The sequence below is a fragment of the Idiotropiscis lumnitzeri genome, chromosome 2, assembly GCF_059441095.1.
Source record: "Idiotropiscis lumnitzeri isolate Australia: NSW breed Sydney's pygmy pipehorse chromosome 2, RoL_Ilum_1.0, whole genome shotgun sequence".
Lineage (NCBI taxonomy): Eukaryota > Metazoa > Chordata > Actinopteri > Syngnathiformes > Syngnathidae > Idiotropiscis > Idiotropiscis lumnitzeri.
The window spans coordinates 21902094-21925025 of NC_142392.1; the positions used below are offsets into that span (position 1 = coordinate 21902094).

The 22932-nt window shown below is 43.7% G+C and overlaps 1 protein-coding gene across 1 annotated transcript; it reads right to left on the minus strand.

Annotated features, from left to right (window-relative positions):
- Positions 1 to 934: 934 nt before the first annotated feature.
- sult4a1 (sulfotransferase family 4A, member 1) lies at positions 935 to 12201 on the minus strand. Its single transcript, XM_088288739.1, has 7 exons — positions 11912 to 12201; positions 10609 to 10739; positions 7126 to 7206; positions 6361 to 6487; positions 6156 to 6250; positions 4134 to 4272; positions 935 to 1783 (listed from the first exon to the last, which is right to left on the minus strand). The coding sequence occupies exons 1-7, from the start codon at positions 12078 to 12080 to the stop codon at positions 1647 to 1649; spliced, it is 879 nt and encodes a 292-aa protein (XP_088144865.1). The 5' UTR covers positions 12081 to 12201; the 3' UTR covers positions 935 to 1646.
- Between the last annotated feature and the right edge of the window lie 10731 nt (positions 12202 to 22932).

The window sequence follows — 22932 nt, forward strand, 5'->3', positions numbered from 1 at the left end:
TCTAACCTTTGAGCCTTTCTTTGATGGTCTCGAATCTCCCTCTCTCTCTCTTGCCCTCCCTTTGGCCTTGAGGCCTTTTGTGGGGGTTGGAATCTCCTGGTTTGGAGCATGTCCACCTCCCACGCTCCTGGATGGGTGCCCGATGCTTCCTCAGGGCGGGATGCGGGCGTGGGGGTGCATGTGGGGGTGTGTGTGTGTGTGTGTGTGTGTGTGTGTGTGTGTGCTGACGCCCCTCCTCGAGGCCTGCTCCGCAGTAGTAGGGCTGAGTGAAATAGCAACAACAAAAAGTTACTATAAATTGTTTTATATTGCCCAATCTCTGTTATTGTCACAATCTTTTTAAAGCAGGGCAGCACGGTAGATGACTGGTTAGCAGAGGTGTCGAGTTCGAATCCAACTCTGGCCTTCCTGTGTGGAGTTTGCATGTTATCCACGTGTCAATGTGGGTTTTCTCCCACATTACAAAGACATGCATGATTGGTTGACTGGACACTAAAAATTATCTCTAGGTGAGATTGTGTGAGTGGATGGTTGTTTGTCTTTGTGTGATCTGTGATTGGCTGGCAACCAGCTCAGGGTGTACCACGCCTACAGCCTGAAGACAACTGGGATAGGCTCCAGCACGCCTGTGACCCTCGTGAGGAGAAGCGGTATAGATAATGGATGGAAGGATGAAGTTTTAGAGCATCTGTACTGATGGGTGTAGTTCAATATTTAATTCATACAATAAAAAAGATAAACGTGGAAAAAAAATGAAACAATATTTACTCTATGGCCATGGTCCACAATCAGTATTAACCAAACTTACCTGATGATATCGGTATTTTCATATTTCATGGGCGATTTCCATCTTGTCCCAAAAATGAATGCTGGTGATTTATGGAAAGTTCTTCATGAATTCATCACCATGAAACAAACTTGTCTTGACTTGTTGGATTGCTAATATTGTGTTTATTTTGTAAAATACTGTATATACATCTCAAACATCTTGCTGTATACATCGAAGGATCTAAGATTCCTCAGAAAATAGTCTGCTCATCACACTGCCTCACTGTCGGTGTGTGTACTCCCCTTTACATGTGCTACAGTTGGAATTTTTTTTAAAAAAAAGTCCAAGTTGTATATGGTGAACCGGAAATACTTAAAAAAATTGTTTAATAAAATGGTCCAAGGTGTCCAAGAAGAACATAAATGGAGAGATTCTAATGTAAATATAACGGTAACTACAAATTTGGAAGTTGTATTTGTGTGCAAAGGAAAAATATTTATTTCTGTATTTTTTCTTGTTCACTGGCCAGATATGAATTTTACATTAAGTCATGCTATGATACAGCCTCATAAAGTCGAGTTTTTCTTGAAAAGTGTGCCTTGAAACAGTTTATTTTTTTATTTGTATTTGTTTTAGTAATTATGATCTGGAATTGTTTTCCATCATAAATATAGCTTTGATGCACATGGAGCTCAACCAATCAGAAGAAGCTGAACCAATTCAAGAACGGAGCAATTCACTCATCACCGTGTCTGTTGGAAGGCATTGAGACGTGAATCTAAAATCTGATCGGCTAAAAGAAGAACCATTGATTTTTACGGCACTGCACTCGTGTGTGTGTGTGTGTGTGTGTGGGTGTGACTCATTGTCAAGTGGACTAATGGATAGGAACAGGCCTTTCTCCGAGGCAGAAATCGAATTCCAGGTTGGAATTTCCCATCTTCTGTCCGTACACAGCATCAAACTTCTCATTCATTGACACAGTAAAGACGTCCTTCCACAGACCAACACGACCTGCAGGGAGCATAAGATGAGAGGGAAGAAGGTTAGTATTTCATGTAAAAAACATAAAAAATATTTCTCTGGAGCCTCATCATCTCATTCATCTATGCTGGACTCGTGACTGGTGGTGCAATGGATCATTTTTGAGCCGTGACCCGTACGGCTCAAGGGCTACGGTTCGGGCCGGGCACAATCCGCGGTATGGCTGGTGAAAAAAAAAAAAGTGTGCGCGATCACATTCAGGCAGTGTTTCTCAAATAGTGGGACGGGCCCCCCTGGGGTGGCACATACTACAATAAAGTGTAATTGCACATCCACTCCAGTAGTTGGCAGTGTAATTCTCATTGCCCATTTTACGCAGCGAGTATTAACTCTATGGCAGGCGTGGGCAAACTACAGTACGGGGGCCACAGGCGGCCCGTTGAACATTTTTATCCGGCCCACCAAACTTGGAAAAAAATTAAATGAATAAACCTTGTTAATGTTTTATTTTCTAAATAATCTGGTGTGTCAAATATATATATATATTGTTGTTATGCTTTTGTTCATTTTCATTTAAAATTAAATGTATATTTTTTCTCCGATGAGGTGAGGTTACTAAAACACTCCATCCTTCTACTCCTGGTCCGGCCCCTCTGTCAATTTTTAGAAACCATTGTGGCCCACCAATCCAAAAAGTTTGCCCACCCCTGCTCTACGGTGTAGGTTTGTTTTGCAACGAGTCGCAGAGTTGTACCGAAAACTATTTTACAGACAAATAGTTAATAGTTTATAGTTACGATGGAGAGTGGGTGGTGGAGTGGGGGCGTGATTTGTTTTCTTCTTGCTGGGGGGGGGGGGCGTGACAGAAAATAATTGAGAAGCACTGCATTAAGGCAACATGATGAGTCGAAGAAGTTGAAAGCACATAAGAATCATGTAAACTACATCATTTTGGCAAACGATTCCTCAAATTGATGCTAAAGGATATTTTTTCTTTCTGTCAAGGAAGTTGCAGACTAACGCCTCCATGATGACTAACTTCAAAATAAAGCTTAATAAATATTACATTGAGTCATTGCTGCCAATGAAATAACCATGGTAGACTTTTACTTTGATGTTAGCCCTCGTGGTGGCGTAACGGCTACCTTGACTTCCCTTTTCGACCTTTCGGCTTGCTTTATATTTACATAGTTGCCACTAACATTAACCCAACGCCATCCCAAACTCATTTTCAGGAGCTAATTTAGTTAATTACGGCACAAATCTCTACTACTGGCTAGCAGCTAACTGTTAGCATTAGCCATAAGTGCCAGCTCCCCTCACCCCCACAATACGGGTTGCGGGTCCGCAAAAGTTACAAACTTGCATGAACCGGTGCGGCGGGAAAAAAGGTTGGAGATCACTGCTGTAGAGCGTTCCCGCTTGGGCTATGTCATTATTTAATACATTAAAAAAAAACATACACTAACACACATTAGCTATGATTATTACACATATGAGCATTCGAACAAGCCACAAGGAACTCCGCCTTGTTTCGGATTCAAAAGAAAGTAGGTTTGATATTCAACCAGAATACACAAAGTAACATTGATTTAAATCGGATGTGACGTGGATAAGCTGTTTTCACAACAATTTTCACTTTTACATCCCTGTCAACCTTGGACAGTGACTCCCCTTATAAACCAGTGTAGTTCCCCTTATAAATGGATACAAAACCTTATAAACACAATCGCGGCGTTTTTTAATTATATTTTATTATCACTATTAAGTATTTAGAAAGAAAGACAATGTAATGGAAAATAATAAAGGCAGTATGCATAACATTCTTGCATTGTACTTCCAGGCCCAGCATGTATTCAAATAAACAATTTCACCTTTATTTTCATAGTCAGTGTTAACGTTTAATGTTTTTTATTATATTCCGATGTGCATGATTTTGCTGACATAATCTGCTCCCGAGATGGTTTAACTTTGAAGCATAGGTCATCACAGTTTAACTTCACCTGGAGTAGAGCTGTAAGAGTGTCAGTGCCCATTGTCTTTCTATATTCGGTGTTCAATCTGGCCGTATCGAAAAAATAAACGCGCGGCTGAGCATAACTTTCGCTAGTTCGCTGCGCCAATCGTCGTCAGGGACCAGCGAGACGAGACGAGACGAGACGAGACATTTTTTATCCGAAAAGCGTCAGTCGATACCGGTTGGATCCGAATGGCGAGTCGATATCGGTCTGGACTGAAACGTCATTGGGATTTTTTTTTGTTTAACTTTTTTGTGGTTTCCCGTATAAAAGTCGTTATACGCCGTATGTGATTAGAAATTGTCAAAAAACGTATAAAATACGGGGAAACCGTATAAGTTGACAGGTATGCTTTTACTCACCCCTGCAAATGGACAGCGCCTCTGAGCGACAGCACTGTTCAATGAGCTGATTGCAGCTTTCCACCATGGCCTCATGCTGAACCTTGTCACAAGATACTCCCAGGAACCAGGCTAACTGCTCCACCAATGCCCCAAGATCCTAAAAGGAGAAAAGCAAGCATGGGAAATGATTGAAATATTTTTTTTTACCTGCCTCAATGTTCTGTTTTAATTTAATTATCTACAGGTTCAGCACGTATTGTTATACAAAATAGAAAGGTAATCTCAAGACACTTTCCAAATGTAGATAGACCATGACTATCCACCTCAAATGGGCTATTAAAGATGGACGAGATCCAAGATGGACTATTTTTCACGAACAAGCTCAAGTTCTATATTTTTTGATCAGGAAACTGAAATTAAAGATGCATGTCCGCTTGCTGCTCGTTGTCAGCTGCGTCTGCCTCTTAAGACTCCAAAATATAACCAATTGGGGTTCGTGTGTGCATTCTTGCTCTAGTGTGCTTTAGCCTGTCGGTGAAAAAAAGATAAGCACGGTATTTTTGATTTTGTGGAGGTGATCACATGAGCTCAAGCTTGATGTCAGAACGCTTTTCTACTTTGACGGGATGAAGTGGACAAGACTAGTTATGTGCATTTGCCTTTTGGTGGCGATCGCGCGCCATTTTAGACAACAGAACTTACAATTCGACCAATATTACAAAGCTTGCCTCCCTGCTGTGACGTAAACTTTGTAACCGGAAAAAAATACCAGCCGAGCTCCGAAAGAGGGCGTGCCAATTTGTCGTAAATCTAATCAGAAAAAATAAACTTAAAATCACTCATGAAAATGCCACTACCAAACAAACTAGAAATATTACCCATACATTATACAAATATTTAAGCATCATAAACATAAATACAGACTCACAACACAATATTTCAGAATGTTAAAAAAATAAAGACAAAAAATATATACAATGCTCAAATTAATATCAAAAAATGAAAATCCCAATTTGCAACTAAATCGTGTGCTACAGAAGCACTTCGGGGATCTGTTTAGTCAACCTTTTTTATGATTAAGGGTTTGCAAACAGGTAGGTGTGATTAAAATTTTTTTTTTTTAAATGTGTGTCATCTTAAAATGTGTTTAAACATGCCACGTTCTCTTGGAAAACTGCCAATCACAAAATAATCTTACCATAAATCCACTTAAATATTATGATTATGATTTAAAATACCTTATTTATGCCAACTAGTACTATTGAAATAATAACCGCAGACCTTATATCTGACGCTTCTTCCAATATCGATCGGTCTCGTTTCCACTCCATGTCATTCGGCTCAACATTTTCAGCATTCTGAGCATCTGGCTCATATATACATCAGACCAACAACTTCCTCTACCTTCAAGACTTCAAACACCTCAGATAAATTTGAAATAACGCTTTCTGAGTCGATTTCTGACTGGCTTTGTACACTTTCCATGTGGGTTCTGCGTGAATTTTTAGGTCAAAGGGCGCACGCGAATAGACGACAGAAATTGCTCATACCTAAAGAAACCTCCTTGGTTCACTGTGGCTCATTTGAGTCTAGTCAGTCGAACTGCGATCTGACTAAGTGCTACGTAAGCTAACCCAATTCAATGCACTTTTGGGACCATTTCTCGCGGCTGAAATTAATTAAGGGTGACTGTCCTAAGAGAAAGTTGCAAGCTAAAGTAAAGTTCAATAAGCTCTACTACTCTCCTTCTCTTTCTTTCTTTTGACACTTCTATTGTATGAAAAAGCATTGCTTTGCCAAGGCACAAACGGCGAGGGACAGTGCATTCCCCCGAGAGAGTCCCACATGAGGTGTCACGTGATTAAAACAACCTATCACAAATGGCTAGAATTTAACAGTCATTGCGCAATACTGCCAGTAGAGAGCGGCAAAGCAACACAAATACAAGCCAGCTCTCACGAGACCACTTTCTCCAAAAGATAGAGAGAGAGAGAAAGAGAGAGAGAGAGAGAGAGAGAAATGGAAAGCATGTCATTTTACCTTGTACATGTCCTCATATTTCAAAAAGAGAACATTCGAGTCCATACGATGTTCCCAGAATTCTAATACATGCTCAAACCAGGAACCGTATCCAACTACAGAGAGGGCAAAATTGCATATGCGTTAACAGAAGTCTGCGGACAGAACAATAACCAGACCAGAAAATGAAGGAACGTGAATGTCATCTGGTAACTTGCATACTAACGTTTGTCATTCATGAAGCGCTGGCAGAACTCCTGGAATGATCCTCGGTAGCTCATGGTTCGAAGAGATCGATGGAACTCAAAGTAGGATACAACCAGGTCTTTGGGGTTACGAGCCATGTATATTATCTGGTTGGAAACCACAGAAGAGGAATGTATTGATTTTGTTCATATATCTTTACAATTGGGTACAAACGAGCATAAATTTTACAGACTTATTTCCTCAACTCAACTGTATTTATAAAGCACTTTAAGACATCCACCGCTGAATGCAAAATGCTGTGCATGGAGAAAAAGTAAGTCAGAAAACAAGAAATAAAAAAACAAAATAATGAAGACAGAAAAACAGTAAAAACCCCCAAAACGAGCCTCATGCTGAATCAAAAGCCAAAGAATAAAAATGAGTTTTAAGATGACTTTTGAAGATGGGAAGCCCCCTCGGCTTAGCTAACGTTTCGCAGGAGGTCATTCCAAAGAGAGGGACCGACAACAGAAAAAGCCTCGATACCCTCTGAGCCTTTGCTTAGTTCTCGGTACCTCTAAAAGCGTCTGGTGCGCATTAGGGTGGAGCAGCTCATTTAAAGATTTGAAAACAACTAATAAAATCAACAGGAATCCAGTGAAGGGACTCTTACGAGTAGCAGGCAAGAGGTGAGCAGCAGTATTTTGGATCAACTGGAGATGCTTGATGGAGGATTGGTTGACTCCAAAATAAAATGCATTTCAGTAATCAGGCCGAGATGTAAAATTAATGAAACTGACCTTACCTTAGCTTCGCCATTGTGCATTCCTGTGGGAAGGAATCGATAGGGGAGATGACTTTTGATGAGACGCGGGGAAGTGAGCTCCTGCAGGAATGGAAAATGTTGTATTTCTCACTTTGTACAACACTCAAGCACGGGTAAATCTGATCTGGAAAACATTTGACTCGAATATATATATTGTTGGATATGAAATGAACATTATAGTTTCGTGGTCGATCGTGGTTTTCTGCACACTGCTCCCAAGTGGACCGTGAGGGGCGTAAGGGTAAGTGTGTGTGTGTGTTTGCGTGTGTAATTATTATTATAGATTTTGTGTTACAGCCTAGGAGTCGCACATCCAAAATATATTCTTGAAGTAGGTCACCTTTGTACGTAAACCTCACCGCACGCAACAGCTTTCCCTCAACAGCCAAATATATTTTCTTGGAGCTCCATGCTCCCGTGTGTGTGCCACTAATACTGCGTTTTCGGTGTTAGCAACTGGGTACAATGGAGACAAAAAATTGTGTGTACAACATATTCTTAATGATTCTTTTCCCATCATTTAGCTATAGTTTTAATTTTAAAAAAATATTATTTAAGCTTTTTCCCATATTATCTAAGGAATATTTAAGGTATTTTCCTCAAATTACTTTCTTAAAGTTTTTTTATTCCATTTTTTGTACCAGTATTTTCATTGATTTAATTTTATTTTATTTTATTATCTGTACTTATGTCCCACTTTTTCCTGGTTGTTTTACTTCTCATCAATTTAAAAGCGAGCTTGCTTTGAATAACAACATAATTGTGGTGTAAGTTAACATCAGCTGCTGGGTATTTTTTGATTGATTATTTTTTTATTCTTATTTTATATTGGCTTATCCTTGCTTAATATGCTCGTAGACTTGTTTTTTTTTGTCATGGTCGTCTGACTGGAGTCCCTCAAAACAGTATCAAAACACTGCAGCTTGGGTTTTGACCAGAACAAAGAGATCAGAACATATTACTCCGGTCCAAAAGGGGTTACACTGGCTCCCATTTTAGTTGTACAGCAGAACAGATTTTAAAATTCTACTACAGTTCGATAAATCACCGAATGGTTAAGGCCCTGAATACATTGATTAAATGCTAATTGAATATAAACCCCCTACTTGGTTTCTGAGGACTGCAGCCTCAGGTGAAATTAGTGTAACACAGAGCTCAAAGCAAACATGGTGAAGCAGCATTTGGTTGTTATGCTGCGGGGCCCTAAATGCAAATACTTTCAAATGTAGGTAATTTTTTTTTTTTTTTTTTTTTTTACAAAAAATAAATGCTAATCGAATATAAACCAAGTCGGGTTCTGAGGTTTGCAGCCATAGGTCAAATTAATGGAGCCCAGAGCTTAAAGCAAACACGGTGGAGCAGCATTTAGTTGTTATGCTGCTGGTCCACTAATGCAAATACTTTTAAATCCAGGTAAAACATATTATTTTCTCCTCACATCTATAAGACTCATTCAATACCATTGACAGATAAATACGTCTTTTTTTTTTTACTCAGTTGGTAGTGAATGAGTTAAACCATTTTAAATGTCATACTTTTATTGATGTATAATTCTGTGAAGCACGGAGTTTCTTTGTGTACGAAATGCGCTACATAGATAGAGCTCCCTTACCTAAACACCACCGGCATGGACTAGCCAATCATTGAAGACTGTGGTGCCTTCTGACAACACTTCAGTGTCATTGGATGGTGCTTTCACTTGCCCTAATGCAGTAAGTCTTACTCCTTGATTTCATATTCCTACAATTTTCAAAACTACTCCACAGCTAGGAAATAATGACTGGAGGTGGCATCCACTGCTTCATGCATGTGGTGTACGTGCGCTCAATCTAAATGAGGCTTAACTCTGAACTAACATGATTTAACATCACTAGATAGAATAGATACCTGGCGGAGAAGTAAAGGAGTTTCCAGTCTATGACATGCTAGCCCTGGTGTTAGCCGGCTCCGACCCTCAGCATCAGCATCTCACTGAATCCACAATCAGGTAAGTACTGTAAAACAATAGAATAAATCTTATTCCAACAACGAGTCCGCTAAGAAGTTCAATTAGAACTAAGACGAAGGGACAACTGAAATGCATAATGTGAGTGTGTCTTTTTTAGATGTGCCATTTTATTCTTGCGCCGTCCACCCTTCTTGGGGGTTAAACCAAACGCCAGCGTGACACTGGTTTGAGGGTACAGAGCGCTGACGAGTTGGAAAAAATTCTGGGCCACCAGCTCAGCATCGTATTTGATGGGACAGGAAGTGAGGTTTTACGTACAAAGGTGATGGACATGAGACTGTTCGCGGTCGAATTGGGAGAAGTTCACGGTCAACTGGAAGTTCAACTGGTTGGACACTCCCGGTCAAGGGCTTTTTGTCGACATTTTTTCGACAGTCTGCAATTGTGGGTGAAAAGGCACAGATGTCCAATAACAGAACACAAGACTGTTTCTCCAGATTCTCTGAATCTTTCGATATCATGGACTAGAGAGGATAATCACAAATGTTGCTAATACCCAACACTGATGCTTTTGGTAAGCAAAACTGTAAAAAAATATATTTGCCGTTATAAAATATATGTAAACGATTCTATTGCAGTGTGAGGTGCAATAGTGCAATTGATAAGGATAGTTGATGAACATTTGTTTGACTAGATCATTTTGAATGCATTTATCCAATCGAGGGGGCGACCGTGCACCATCCAGCCAACTACAACAAGTCCATTCTCGACTGAGGAGAAATCTCCGCATATAAGCGGTCCAACAACCAACACCGAATGCCCGTGACCTTCGTTCCCGTAGGCCAGGGGTGGGCGGGCCACATGGGTTCTAAAATTTGACCGAGGGGCCGGACCAGTAGTAGATGGATGGAGTGTTTTGGTCACCTCACCTCATCGGAGAAAAAAAATACATTTAATTTTAAAGGAAAGTGAACAAAGGCATTACAGCAATATATACATGTCTTTGAAAACCCCCCCCACAGTATTTAGAAAATAAAACATTAACAAAGTTCGTTCATTTAATTTTTTTCAAGTTCAGCAGGCCGAATTAAAACGTTTAATGGGCTGCGTGTGGCCCCTGGGCTGTAGTTTGCCCACGCCTGCCATCGGCGGTATTGAAAATTGGCATCATTATGTAGTGGATATTGCCACGTGCGCCCTTCTTGAAAAGTGGAAAAATTTGCTGTGGTCTGACGAGTCCTCATTTCACGGACATCGGGTCCTCGAGGCAAAAGAGGAAAAGGCTATCTCTTCGTACTGGTTGCACTGGTGCGCTCATCTTCTTTTCTTGGTTGCACCAAGCGTACAAAAATTTGCAACCACATCACATCCACTGTCACAGGAGGGCCCCACCCTTCACCAACTCTGATTGGCTGAGACCATGACATGTCCATTGAGAGGGGCTTTAGAGAAGAGGAAACTCTACCACCCCATCGCGGATCGGCTCGATGCGAACCTAATTTGAAATACTATACCTTGATGATGTCCAAGCCTGGTTGAGGGTACTCTAAGACAGGTAACTGCTCATCAATGTTCATAAGAGCAATTTCATCTGGGTCTGCTCCTTGACTCACAAGGTACACAACCTCTTGAAGTAGACTGGTACCTAAAATTATAAGGCCAAAACACATTAAAAACAATGAACCAGATTGATAATCATTTATAAATAATAATCTAATTCCTGAGACAATTGAATAAAGAATATTATTATTATAGTATTTCATCAGATCTTCATAGCATAAATAATGCTGTATCATCTACACAACATTATAAGATTACAGACGATTTGATTTATTATTATTATTTTTTCCATAATATTGCCAAAAGGACGCATGTATATAATTGACAGCACAGGGCCATGCATGGACCCCAGCAGAACACATTGATTTAGTCATTGTGTTTATCATTTTGTGTCAAGTTTAATGGAATTTGTAAATATTTGTCATCTTCCACACCGCATACATACATATGCATAGACATATCGATCTCTACATATCTATACATATATAGATACACACACAGACACACACACATACATATATACATACATGATATATATATATATATATATATATATATATATATATATATATATTGTTAGTTTATATTAATTATATATATATATATATATATATATACATATATATATCTATATATATATATATATGTATATATATATACGCATAAAAACACATAGGCACAAATATAGACACACATATATACATATAGATATAAATAGATATAAATACATATCTATATATCCATATATAGATATGTAGAATATAGATGTATAGATATAATCTGTGAATGGTGCCAAAGCATGAGTAAAAAATATATTATTATTTTATGATTATATTATTATTATTATTGTTGCTGTTGTTTTATTACTGTTTTATCATTATTATAAATTATTATTATCATTATCATTATTATTATTATCATCATTATTATTATTATTATTATCATCATCCACCGTCGTAGAGGAAACCCGTTTACAATTCCCCTCCCAAAATAAATAATAAATTGCGGTCCTCGGGCCGAGCCCTGCTGTTCAGTCAGACGAATTGCTCTTTTTTTTTTTTAAATAACTCGTTGACGATTAGATTTGTTTTGACTTAGGTGTTTAGTCACTGATAAAAGAATAAGCGTAGAATAAAACGAAACCGTGAAACCATAAAATATGGGCATAAGGTAGGCTGTGCATTACGTGCGGGCGAAGCCTGACGTTGCAATTCTATTAAATGTGACAGGATGCGGTGGTGAATAAAACATGTTTACCTGATTTGGGGTAGGTAATAATCCATATGTCGCTCCCTCTGAGAGAGAAGTTGGCGATATCTTCCATCTTTCCTCTGCAGAAAGGTGGCAACCGAATCCCATCAAACTCAAAGTATTTGCTGTCATACTCAATCGGTGTACTTGGCGTGTTTACTTCGCTATCTGCCATCGTAAGGCAAAAATTAGCTCGAAATCCCCGTTTCAAATGGAAACGAGTGACGCATAGGATGCTGCGTTGGATGTGGGATGCGCAGCTTCTCTTCTGTTTCCAGAGCGAATCAGATTCAAGAAAAGTGACGTCGTGTTTCTCATCGGTCCTTTGGTCAGGCTCAAACATGCGTGCACCCGCGCATATTGAATTTTTAAACCATCTTTCCCAGTCCGTCATCGGTGAGCTCCGTAGTCACATAATGTGGGATCAGACATTTCAATCATCACGTAAGAGACCATGTTGCTATCGTTGCGAGGACGGTTTATTATACGGATTATAATGGCTATAATTGGAACAATTGTCACAAAATGGCTTACGCACACATTTTTAAAACAAGCAGTATACCAGACCTAAGCTCATTTTATTTGCATTAAAATTAAAAGACCAAGGAATGAAAAAAAAAACCCATTGAAGACAAAGAATCTATGCAATTGATCCTTTTTTATTATTTTTTTTTAATTATTTTTACCGCTTATCCGGTTCAGGGTTGCATTTGGAGCCTGCTGCCAAGAGGTAGGCTCCACAGAACAATAAACGCTTTCCACGATCTTTAGCTCTCAACTCAAACTTATTACAGATAGAAAAATAAACTGCCGCAGCTGAAAAGAGCTATTGCACAAAAATACAACGGAACATGAAACAATCATATCTCTCCTCAGAATATACAAACAACAAAGGGGGGGGGGGGCAAACATGAAGTCAAAGAAATACATCACAAAAAAAAAACAAAAAAAAAACAGGGGACATCATTAGCCGGCGCGCAGGCCACCGAAGGACCCCGACCACATCTAGTACCGGTGTCGGTACCAGATGTGGACAGGTTGCGAGATGTGGTCGGGGTCCTTCGGTTGCTGCGCGCCTGCTGATGACGCCATGCTTTAATTACGTATTTCTCAAATAGATTTCTTTGCCGCTGTAGTTTTTTTTTTTAACCCTTGGTTTGTCTATTTGCATATTTTGATTTGCTAAATAAAAAATAAATAATAATAACTGCATTATTATGTTCCTACGTCACTTCGGCCTATGCTCTGAGAAGCTGCTGCTGCAACAGCAGTGGAACATTTCTCCTGCCGAATTTGCAACAATGCTTTGGTCCACTCGGGTTGCAAGATTGTATGAATATAAGGTCTGCATATAGTGTGAAATATTTCTCAATTAAACATTTCTATGTTTTCCCACCGACCCTTAACCAGTCTGATTTACAAAGCAACGGAACTGTGAGGATCGACTTGCGGCGAGGAGGGGAGGAACCCAAAAGGCGAGGAGGCAGGGAAATGGATGATGTTAAGGGGAATTTATTGAAGGGATCAAACGAGGACAAACAGCGTGGCAGGATACAAAACAACAAGGGCAAACTGGACGCGACTAACTGGGACAAGGATAAAGGGCCTGAACGAGGGCGGAAACGAGAACCAGAGCATGACCGAGATCTAGGAGCGGTCGTGACAGTCCGTGACGCAGCAACAGGGAGCCAAACGGGATAATGACCCAACACTGGGTTGAGGGCATGGAAGGCATAAGTAGTCCGGTAATCAGGGGAGCAGATGGGGAGCAGGTGTGTGATCGTTAATGAGGAGCAGGTGCGTGGCTGGTGAGGGCGAGGTGCTGAGGGGAAACGCCCCTGCTCAGCTGATCAAAACAAACAGGAAGAAGCACATGGCAGGAAGGAGGGGAGAGAATAACAACAAAAACAATAACAAAAACCGCATGCATACGAAAACAATAACAAAAGGCTGTCATGCCCGACGCGGATCATGACAGGAACGTTGACGTGATGTCTTCAACTGGCACGCAGAGGACACCGGGAATTTTTTTTTTCATCATTTAGTAACTACTCAGAACATACAAACAACAAACAGGGGTGACAAACATGGAGTCGAAGAAATATATTACAAAAATATAACGCATGACGTCATCAGCAGGTGCAAAGGCTACCGAACGACCCGTCCAAATCTCGCAACCCGACCACATCTTGTACCGACACCGAAACAAATGCAAAAAAAAACAAACAAAAAAAACGGAAATTAATGTAACAGAAGCGCAGTGAACTAATAAAAGAACTCAGCCCGATTGGGAGAAAGACAAATCAAGGTCCCAACAAGCATAACGAAGACAAAAAATACTATAGCCGGAATTATTTACTTGAGACAAAATTACGTGACAAACGGCAACAATATTCCAGCCACTAGTTTCCACCTTTATACCCATCTGATTGAAGCATCAAGCAGGTGTGCACTGGAGGCTCCGCCCATCCACCAGGCCCAGGGACTGGAAAAACACAATTCAGCCACCGAACGTGACAGGGAGATGACTACCTTTGATCAATATTCGTATCAATAAGATTTTTTTTAGCTATTTTGTCTTGTAAATAAATAATCCAAGACTGTAAAACATAAATTAAATTATCAACATACTCAAATGAATTTACACAAAATAAAAAATAGTGCTGGGTGACGTGTAATTGATAATCGTAACAAAACAGACAGACATCAAAGCAAAATACTGTAATCATTGATAAAGTCAAACCTACCTGACTACAATTTTTTTTCTTTTACATTAATCTATATAATTCAAAGTTCAGTCAGTTATAATTCTCTTTATTACATGAAGAAAAACGTTTAAGGTGATTTAACAAATACATGGGACTAATAAACGAGCGAAAAAAAACGCTCTTTTTTTCTTTAACTTTATTTAACATTTGCACACCATACACAAATCGTACAACCAGCAGTAAGAGTGCAATGCATATATAAAACAAAATCAATCAAATAAAAAACAAAACAAAAAAATAAATAAAACACTTAACACTAAAATGCCCTGGGGAATAAAAGTCTACAAAAAATATTAAGATGTTTACAGATATTCAAGGTTTTAATAGCCTTTGGGTTATGAGAAAACTCTATGGATTTGACGTACGACTTAATTTCACAGTGGAGAGCAATGAAATGGTTCATCCTCGCAACACTTTGTCAAATGACGCACCATGGCGACAAATACAGAGACAGTAACAACATATTTTTGGCACAAATGGAACCCCATAATATTCCAACACTATACAACAAAATACATTTGGAACTGCCATTATTTGGATTTTCACAGTTTGATTTTTTGGCTAGTTTTATGTTGAAGCCTTTTTGTTGATCCATGGAAGGTGGGGTGGATGTAGCAAAACTTTTTCTTCTTGATGTTATCCGTTCCTGCTCGGTTTCCTCCTGACCGTGGTCGGGGGGCGCAGGGGAGATTCGTCTCCAAGGCCGGAGTTGCCCGGGGATCGTGATCGGCGCACGTCGTCGGAATGCGGAGTCCGTCTTCGCGGCCGGAGTTGCCCGGGGATCGTGATCGGCGCACGTCGTCGAAATGCGGAGTCCTCACAATCAATAATAACACGCCAGCAGGGAGACAGTGGTGTACCTGTAGCCTCGCTTTATTGTTTTCATGCTCTTCCCTCTTCCATTTTTCACTTCCTCCTTTCATTCATTCAACACTCCAACAACATCCGCCCCCTCCCTCCTCCACGCATGCGCACCCCACACGTCACGCAAGCTTGTCACCATACTTGCAACACTACCCCCACTCTGGATGGTATTTAAACAATTCCACTCCAGCACAGAAACACGAGCTGACCTACAACATCTATAAGAGGCTTGGAGCCCAAAAGACAGTTGTGATTATCATTCTCTTATACAAGCGAGGTATGGTAAATGACAGCTTGGTAACAATAATAGGTTCATATAAGAAAATACATATTAACCACGGTGAAAATAAGCGCCACGAGGAAGGAGCTGAAAATCCACTCCTGAGTAATCAGTTTAAGGCGACCGGCGGAATTCCTGAGATAAAGCAATTTACAGTGACAGGTCAGAAGCGTAGCACTGGCAGGGTTTTTTTTTTTCAACAGCGAAACACATTGAAAAATCGCATATATAAACAACTTCCATTCAAACATGGACGAAGTAGAAAAATTGTATAAAATTTAGGTAAGGCCCTGAGAACTGCCTAGAACATTCAAGTGCTCCTCACACCATTCAAGTCACCCAGGCACCATAACGGTCAGGTGCCCTGCGGGGACGTCCTGGTCGTTGGACTGGCAGGCCCAGCTGGAGTGACTCACCCACCGCGCCCCCACCATTTTCATGGTCTCCATGGGAAGGGGAGGATGGAATGAGCACAACCGGTGTGGGGTCAGATGCAGATGGTGAAATGGTGCCAGGATCGTCAGTCACGCTTGAGAACAAATCACGCAGGCCTAGATCATGGTCTGCTGGGCCATCCTCCACAGCTGGCGGAGGAACCTCGGTAGGTGCCCACCTCTGAGCTCGGTCCAAAGCCCAGGTGTTGTCCAGGGGCTTACGGCTGCGATAATGTTTAAGTTGATCGTGGTGAACAACTTTCACCTTGGATCTCGGGTTCTTCTGAATACGGTAGACCAGGTCGTCCAATTGTCCAAGGACAAAGAATGGCCCTTCATATGACGGAAGGAACTTCCTCACTTTGTTCTTGACGTGGTGCGTACCTTTTACAAGGTACCACACAGGATCTCCAATCTTGTACTGCGAATGGCAACAGTTTTTGTCGTACTGTCTTTTTGCACGCGTGACAGACTCACCCAGAGCTTCTCTGGTGATCAGATGGGCCAGCTCCAGCCGTTCACGCAGCTGTTTGACGTACTCTGGAACGGACGGTTGAATGTCTGGGTCGGGTGGCAATCCGGCAACTAGGTCCACTGGTTCGCTCGCTTCTCTGCCGAACATCATGAAATTTGGAGTGAACCCGGTGGAACTGTGTTTAGTTGCCCTGTAGGCCATGACAGCATAAGGAACCATAAGGTCCCAGTCCCAATGGCAACGTTCCGCGGTGGAGGCCAGAATCTTCTGGAGAGTAGCGTTGAAGCGTTCAACCTGGCCATCTGACTGGGGTCTAAATGGTGTAGTGTGAGTCTTGTCAATGCCAAACAAGCGGCACATGCTTTGGAATACTTCAGATTCAAAATTGCGTCCCTGATCGCTGTGCAGTGCATGAGGTATGCCGTAGCGGCACACCCACTCAGAAGCAACAACTTCGGCAACGGTCACAGCTCGCTCATCAGGAATGGGAAACGCCTCTGTCCATTTCGTGAAGTAATCTTGTATGACAAGCACATACCGGTTTCTGCGCTCAGTCTCATTAAGTGGTCCCATAATGTCCAAGGCAATGCGCTCCATCGGGGCCCCTACCCGGACAGTTCCCATTGGGGCTTGTGGTCTCTTGACGGGGCGGGCCCTGGACGCACAGCTGGTACAGGTCCGGCACCAGAGGGTGACATCCTCCCTCATGTGGTACCAGTAGTATCGGGTTTGCAGTCTGGCCACGGTCCGTTCAACCCCAAAATGTCCACCCACGGCACCGTCATGCATCTGTTTCATCACCTCGGGCCGTAAATTGTGAGGCAGCAGAATTTGCGGGTAGAATTGGGTGTCGTCAAGGCAGTAGAAACGACGGACCAAAACATCATCTCTGAAGTAGAGTCGTTTCCATTGGGACCAGTACGTCTTCACGGCTGGACTGCATGATGAAACTGTAGTCCAAGGGGGGCGCTCACTGCTGGCTGACATCCAGGCGCGTATTGGTGCAATGTCAGCGTCTGCGTCCTGGCCTTGGCTCAGCTCCCCCATTGTCCAGCCATGAAACAACGAAGCAGTATCAGGGGTTCTCGTCACATGGACATTCTCGGTCATATTGACAATGTGTACATTGGTGTGACTGCCTTGGTCTACAGTATGTGTGTCGGGTGCAGGGGCGCTTTGACTTACCCCCACTAGACCCGACACCATGGTGGATGGTCGTCCCTCTACCCCCACTGGACTCAGCGACAGGGAACCGGGGGCAGAGTCCAATTCGCACTGGACCGCCCGATGTGTGACGCCCGTCGGTTGCGAGGAAGGACTTGGCACTTTGCAGGCACAGGACTGGCGACAGGGCCTTCTGGAGAGGCCATCAGCGTTGGCGTGCACACGCCCTGGGCGGTGAACAATCTCAAAGTCGTATTCAGCAAGTTTTTCGAGCCACCGAGCCAACTGCCCTTCTGGCTCTTTCATTCTGGTCAGCCAGCGCAGGCTGCTGTGGTCGGTGCGCACCTTGAAGCGTCGTCCAAGGAGGTACTGGCGAAAATGTGAAGTGAAGTCCACAATGGCTAGGAGTTCACGTCTCGTCGTGCAGTAGTTCTGTTCGGTTCTCGTCAGTTTGTGACTGCCATAAGCCAGCACTCGCTCCACACCTTGTTGAATCTGCGACAGTACAGCACCGACGCCCGTGTCACTCGCATCGGTGTCCAGTATCATTTCACCGCAGTCAAGCGGATATCCAAGGACTGGGGCTGAAGTCAGGCGGCACTTAAGCTCGTCAAAAGCCGCTTGGTGCTCTGCATGCCACTGGAAGTGAGCGTTCTTCTTAGTCAGGTTGTGCAAGGGCTCGGCTATTGATGCAAAGTCTTTTACAAACCGACGATAGTACGAGGCTAGACCGATGAATCGTCTTACCTCCTGGATTGATGTGGGGGTGGGCCACGTCTGGACCTTCTGGACCTTGCTCGGGTCGGTGGCCACACCGTGCTCAGATACTATGTGGCCAAGGTAGGCAACCTTGCGTCGAAAGAGGCAGCATTTAGAGGGTTTCAGCTTCAAGTTCGCGTGCTGAAGTCGGTCAAACACCTTGCCCAACCGTTGCAGCATCTCCGTCACGTCCCTGGCCAGCACAATGATGTCGTCCAAATAGACCAAGCAGGTCTCCCACTGCAGGCCAGCCAAGACGCGGTCCATCAGCCGTTGGAACGTTGCTGGAGCGTTGCAAAGGCCGAATGGCATGACATTCCATTCGAAGAGGCCCTTTCTGGTACAAAAAGCGGCGGCTTTGCGTGCTCTTGGGGTCAACTCCACTTGCCAGTAGCCCGAGGCAAGATCCAACGTGCTGAACCATTTAGCAGTGGAGAGCGTGTCCAGCGTGTCCTGGATACGCGGTAGGGGATATGCATCGGTGATGGTACGGTCGTTGAGGGCTCTGTAGTCGATGCATAGACGGTACGTCCCATCCTTTTTACGCACCATAACAATGGGTGAGGCCCAGCTACTGTGACTACGCTGAGCGACACCGCTTTGCAGGCTGTCGTGGATCTGCTGGTCTGCATGCTGCTGCTTTTCTCCTGCCATTCTCCTTGGCGGTTGTTTGACTGGAGCGCCAGGACGGGTCATAATGTCGTGCTGGACAAGGCTGGTTCGGCCCAGGTCTGTAGGCCCTGTGGAAAATGTGTGGCCATAGGTGCACAGCAAACGCTTAAGTTGGAGCTGCTCATGGTCATTAAGGTCTTGGGAACTCTGGGCATAGAGCTCTTGCAGGTGCAGAGGAACCACTGGCGGGCCAACAAGTGTGTCCTTCACCGAGGGCACGCTGGACGGCTGCATGGCTTCGGCCGGCTGGAGGAGCCCAGCAATGGATCCTTCCTTAACAGTCACAGCTTTGTTGCCCGGGTTGAAAAGTCGAAGGGGGACCGCTTTGGAAGACTGGGCATCGATCAGCACTCTAGCAACGAGCACCTTGTGCTTTTCGACGAATCCTTTCGTGGGACTGAGCATCAGGTTCCCGAAGGTGGCTGCGCCTAGATCCACACTGCCCCTCACAACACATTCCTGCCCCGGCTCCACAACAACGGACCTGGATACTCTCACGGCATGTGACTTTGGGCTAGCTTCAGCTTGGTAGTAGGGCACTTCTTCGCCGAACAAGATGATGCGATGACGGCCAAAGTCAAGGCGAGCTTCGGCTCGAACGAGAAAGGGATGACCCAGCAGCACTTCATTTCCAGATATATCTGCTACAACAAAATCAATGGTCACTTGACGGCTGCTGATATCGACAGGTATTTGGGCCTCGCCAAGTACAGGCACGTCTCCAGGGCCTACACCGATCAAGGTCTCGACAGTCGAGGGCTGCAGAGGGGGCCTCATGTCGGGGTGAATGGCGTTGTAATAGTGCAGTGGCAGCACACTCCTACGGGCCCCGCTATCCAGAACAGCGCACACTTCCAGCTCGTAAAGGCGCACGGCTATGCACATTTCCTTGTTTGGAGCCTTGAGATGGAGCATAGGTGGTTCAGGGCAGTCGCGAGGGCAACTGCTCAAGGTTGAAGTCTTGTTGGGTTTTTGAGGGGAAGGACACTGCTTCTGAATATGGCCCCAGCCTTGACAGTTATGGCAGCGAACTCGACCCTTCTTAAAGTTTTTGTGCTTACTGGATGAAGAGCTGACCGGAGATGGGGCTTCCACAGCATAATCCTCTTTCTCTCTGACAACAGCAGCCCGGGGCCGACATCCAGAAGTGTGGCGGGCTCCCAACAGCATGGCATCAGCGACATATGATGCAGCCCTTTTAGTGGTCTCATGTCGGCGTGCTATTTCATAAGCATCAGCAAGGGTGGCTGGTCGCTTTTCCAACAACTTCTGGACCGTCTCAGCATCACCTAGGCCGTTAGTAAACACTTCAACAGCAATAGAATCTTGCTCACTTTCCACTCTGTCACCATAAGCTACAGCTATTCTTCCATAAATGTCATCCCGGAATTCGTGCAATGCTTCTCTGGGTTTACGCACCCGCTGTCTGAGTTCCACAGCGGCTGAGGCGGCATGAGCGGAGGAAGGGCCATAGGCAGTCTCAAGCTCATCTACTAGGCGGTGATAATCCCACTTCCATGAGCGTGGGTTACGGTGGACGATGGCCCCCGCTGCTCCAACCAAACAGTGTTTCAACTGCGTCGTCATAGTCCTCTCCGACCAATAATTCGCCTCGGCGCAACTCTCAAACTTGTGCAGAAATTCTCTCCATGGTGTGCTGCCGTCGTATCGATCAGGGCGTAGTGTGGGGATCCTTTCTCTGGGATCATCATCTTCATCAGCATTAGTTTGGGGTTGAAGAAAGAAACGGTGAGACTGTCCGTCCCTCGGGTACTGCTGAGGACATGCAGGGATTTGCTGACTGTCTACCGCATCAACTTGTCTGTATTCCAACAATTTGCAAGGAGCTGGCGTGCTACATGCAAAACATCCCAGATTAGTAGAAGTAAATGGGTTCGAGTCCGGTGCTCCTATTTTTATGGTGGAAGCTGAACCACAGAGGGAACTGCTGTACGTGCAGTGGGGTCGTTTCTTATAAACGTCATCAGAAAAAGGGTTTGACCGGGAAAACTGTGGTGGGGCGAGCAAATCCTTCCCATTAGCACATGCGGTAGCACAATTTGCGTCACACAAAAATGGGTTATAATGTTCACATTTTGCCACAGGCTTGCATTGGTTAACTTCCTCAATCCATTCAGCACGTTTAGGAACACGGTCCAACAGCATACATGCGCATTGACCCTCGAGTCCAGAGTTTTCACGGGGATATTGAGCGGCAGCCATCGTGTGCTAGCTTAGCTACGAGCTAACGCACGTAGTTGTTGATAAGCCGCGAGTGCTATATTCCTCTGTGCTCACCACTCCTCTTAACGACGTGAGCTCGATCCTGTCCCTTCGTGGTCGCCAGTGTTATCCGTTCCTGCTCGGTTTCCTCCTGACCGTGGTCGGGGGGCGCAGGGGAGATTCGTCTCCAAGGCCGGAGTTGCCCGGGGATCGTGATCGGCGCACGTCGTCGGAATGCGGAGTCCGTCTTCGCGGCCGGAGTTGCCCGGGGATCGTGATCGGCGCACGTCGTCGAAATGCGGAGTCCTCACAATCAATAATAACACGCCAGCAGGGAGACAGTGGTGTACCTGTAGCCTCGCTTTATTGTTTTCATGCTCTTCCCTCTTCCATTTTTCACTTCCTCCTTTCATTCATTCAACACTCCAACAACATCCGCCCCCTCCCTCCTCCACGCATGCGCACCCCACACGTCACGCAAGCTTGTCACCATACTTGCAACATTGAATAAAGGTATTTTCTCTTGACTTTGTTTTCTTCGAAAAAGAGAGTTTCCCGTTGAAATTACTATATATTTCTGAAAGCAATTGCACAAAAAATGACTTTTGTTAACTATTTTAAAAAACTAATTATGATAATCAGGAAATTTCCCTAAAATATTCGGAGGATAAATGTCGTGCATTTTATGTATTCTCGAGTTAAGCGTATGAGATATATGGTTGGAATATAGTATATCAGAAATAAATACTTTTATGTGAGAAATAAAACTTCCTTGGAATTATTTCAACCCACACTGAAGCATAAAAAAAAGAAAAAAATACAGATCTTCACAGCCGATCTGAGTGAAGCAGAGCACAGACGGAATATATTCCGAACGCCTTCAAGATACACTGGTACGTGGTAGGAGATAGACCAACCACCATGCCTGCGTGGCGGCCATGTTAGCAGGGGCAACATTGCACGGACATTGCATATGGAACATGCATACATCTTAGCTTGCTCATTTTTCAAACCGATTGTCATGAGATTTACCATTTTATCAACGCCAAAACTGGCACTGTTAATACAGAACGTAAAGAAATGACTATTAATATTATCATTTATTTGATTTCAAGGGGCGGGGCTTAAGATCTATCTTTGGGGTTGTACGTCATCCTTCTTCAACACACGCATACGCACACGCGCACGTACACGCGCGCGCGCACACACACACACGCACACACACGCACCCCCCCCCCCCACACACACACGCACCCACGCGCACACGCATGCACACGGTATCCGTTGTCGGCATTGCCCCTGCTTGCTTTGCATCGCCGTAAGCACGTATCTTGAAAGGGGCGTGTCGTATCTACCTATAACTATGACCGTCATTAATTCTACCCACT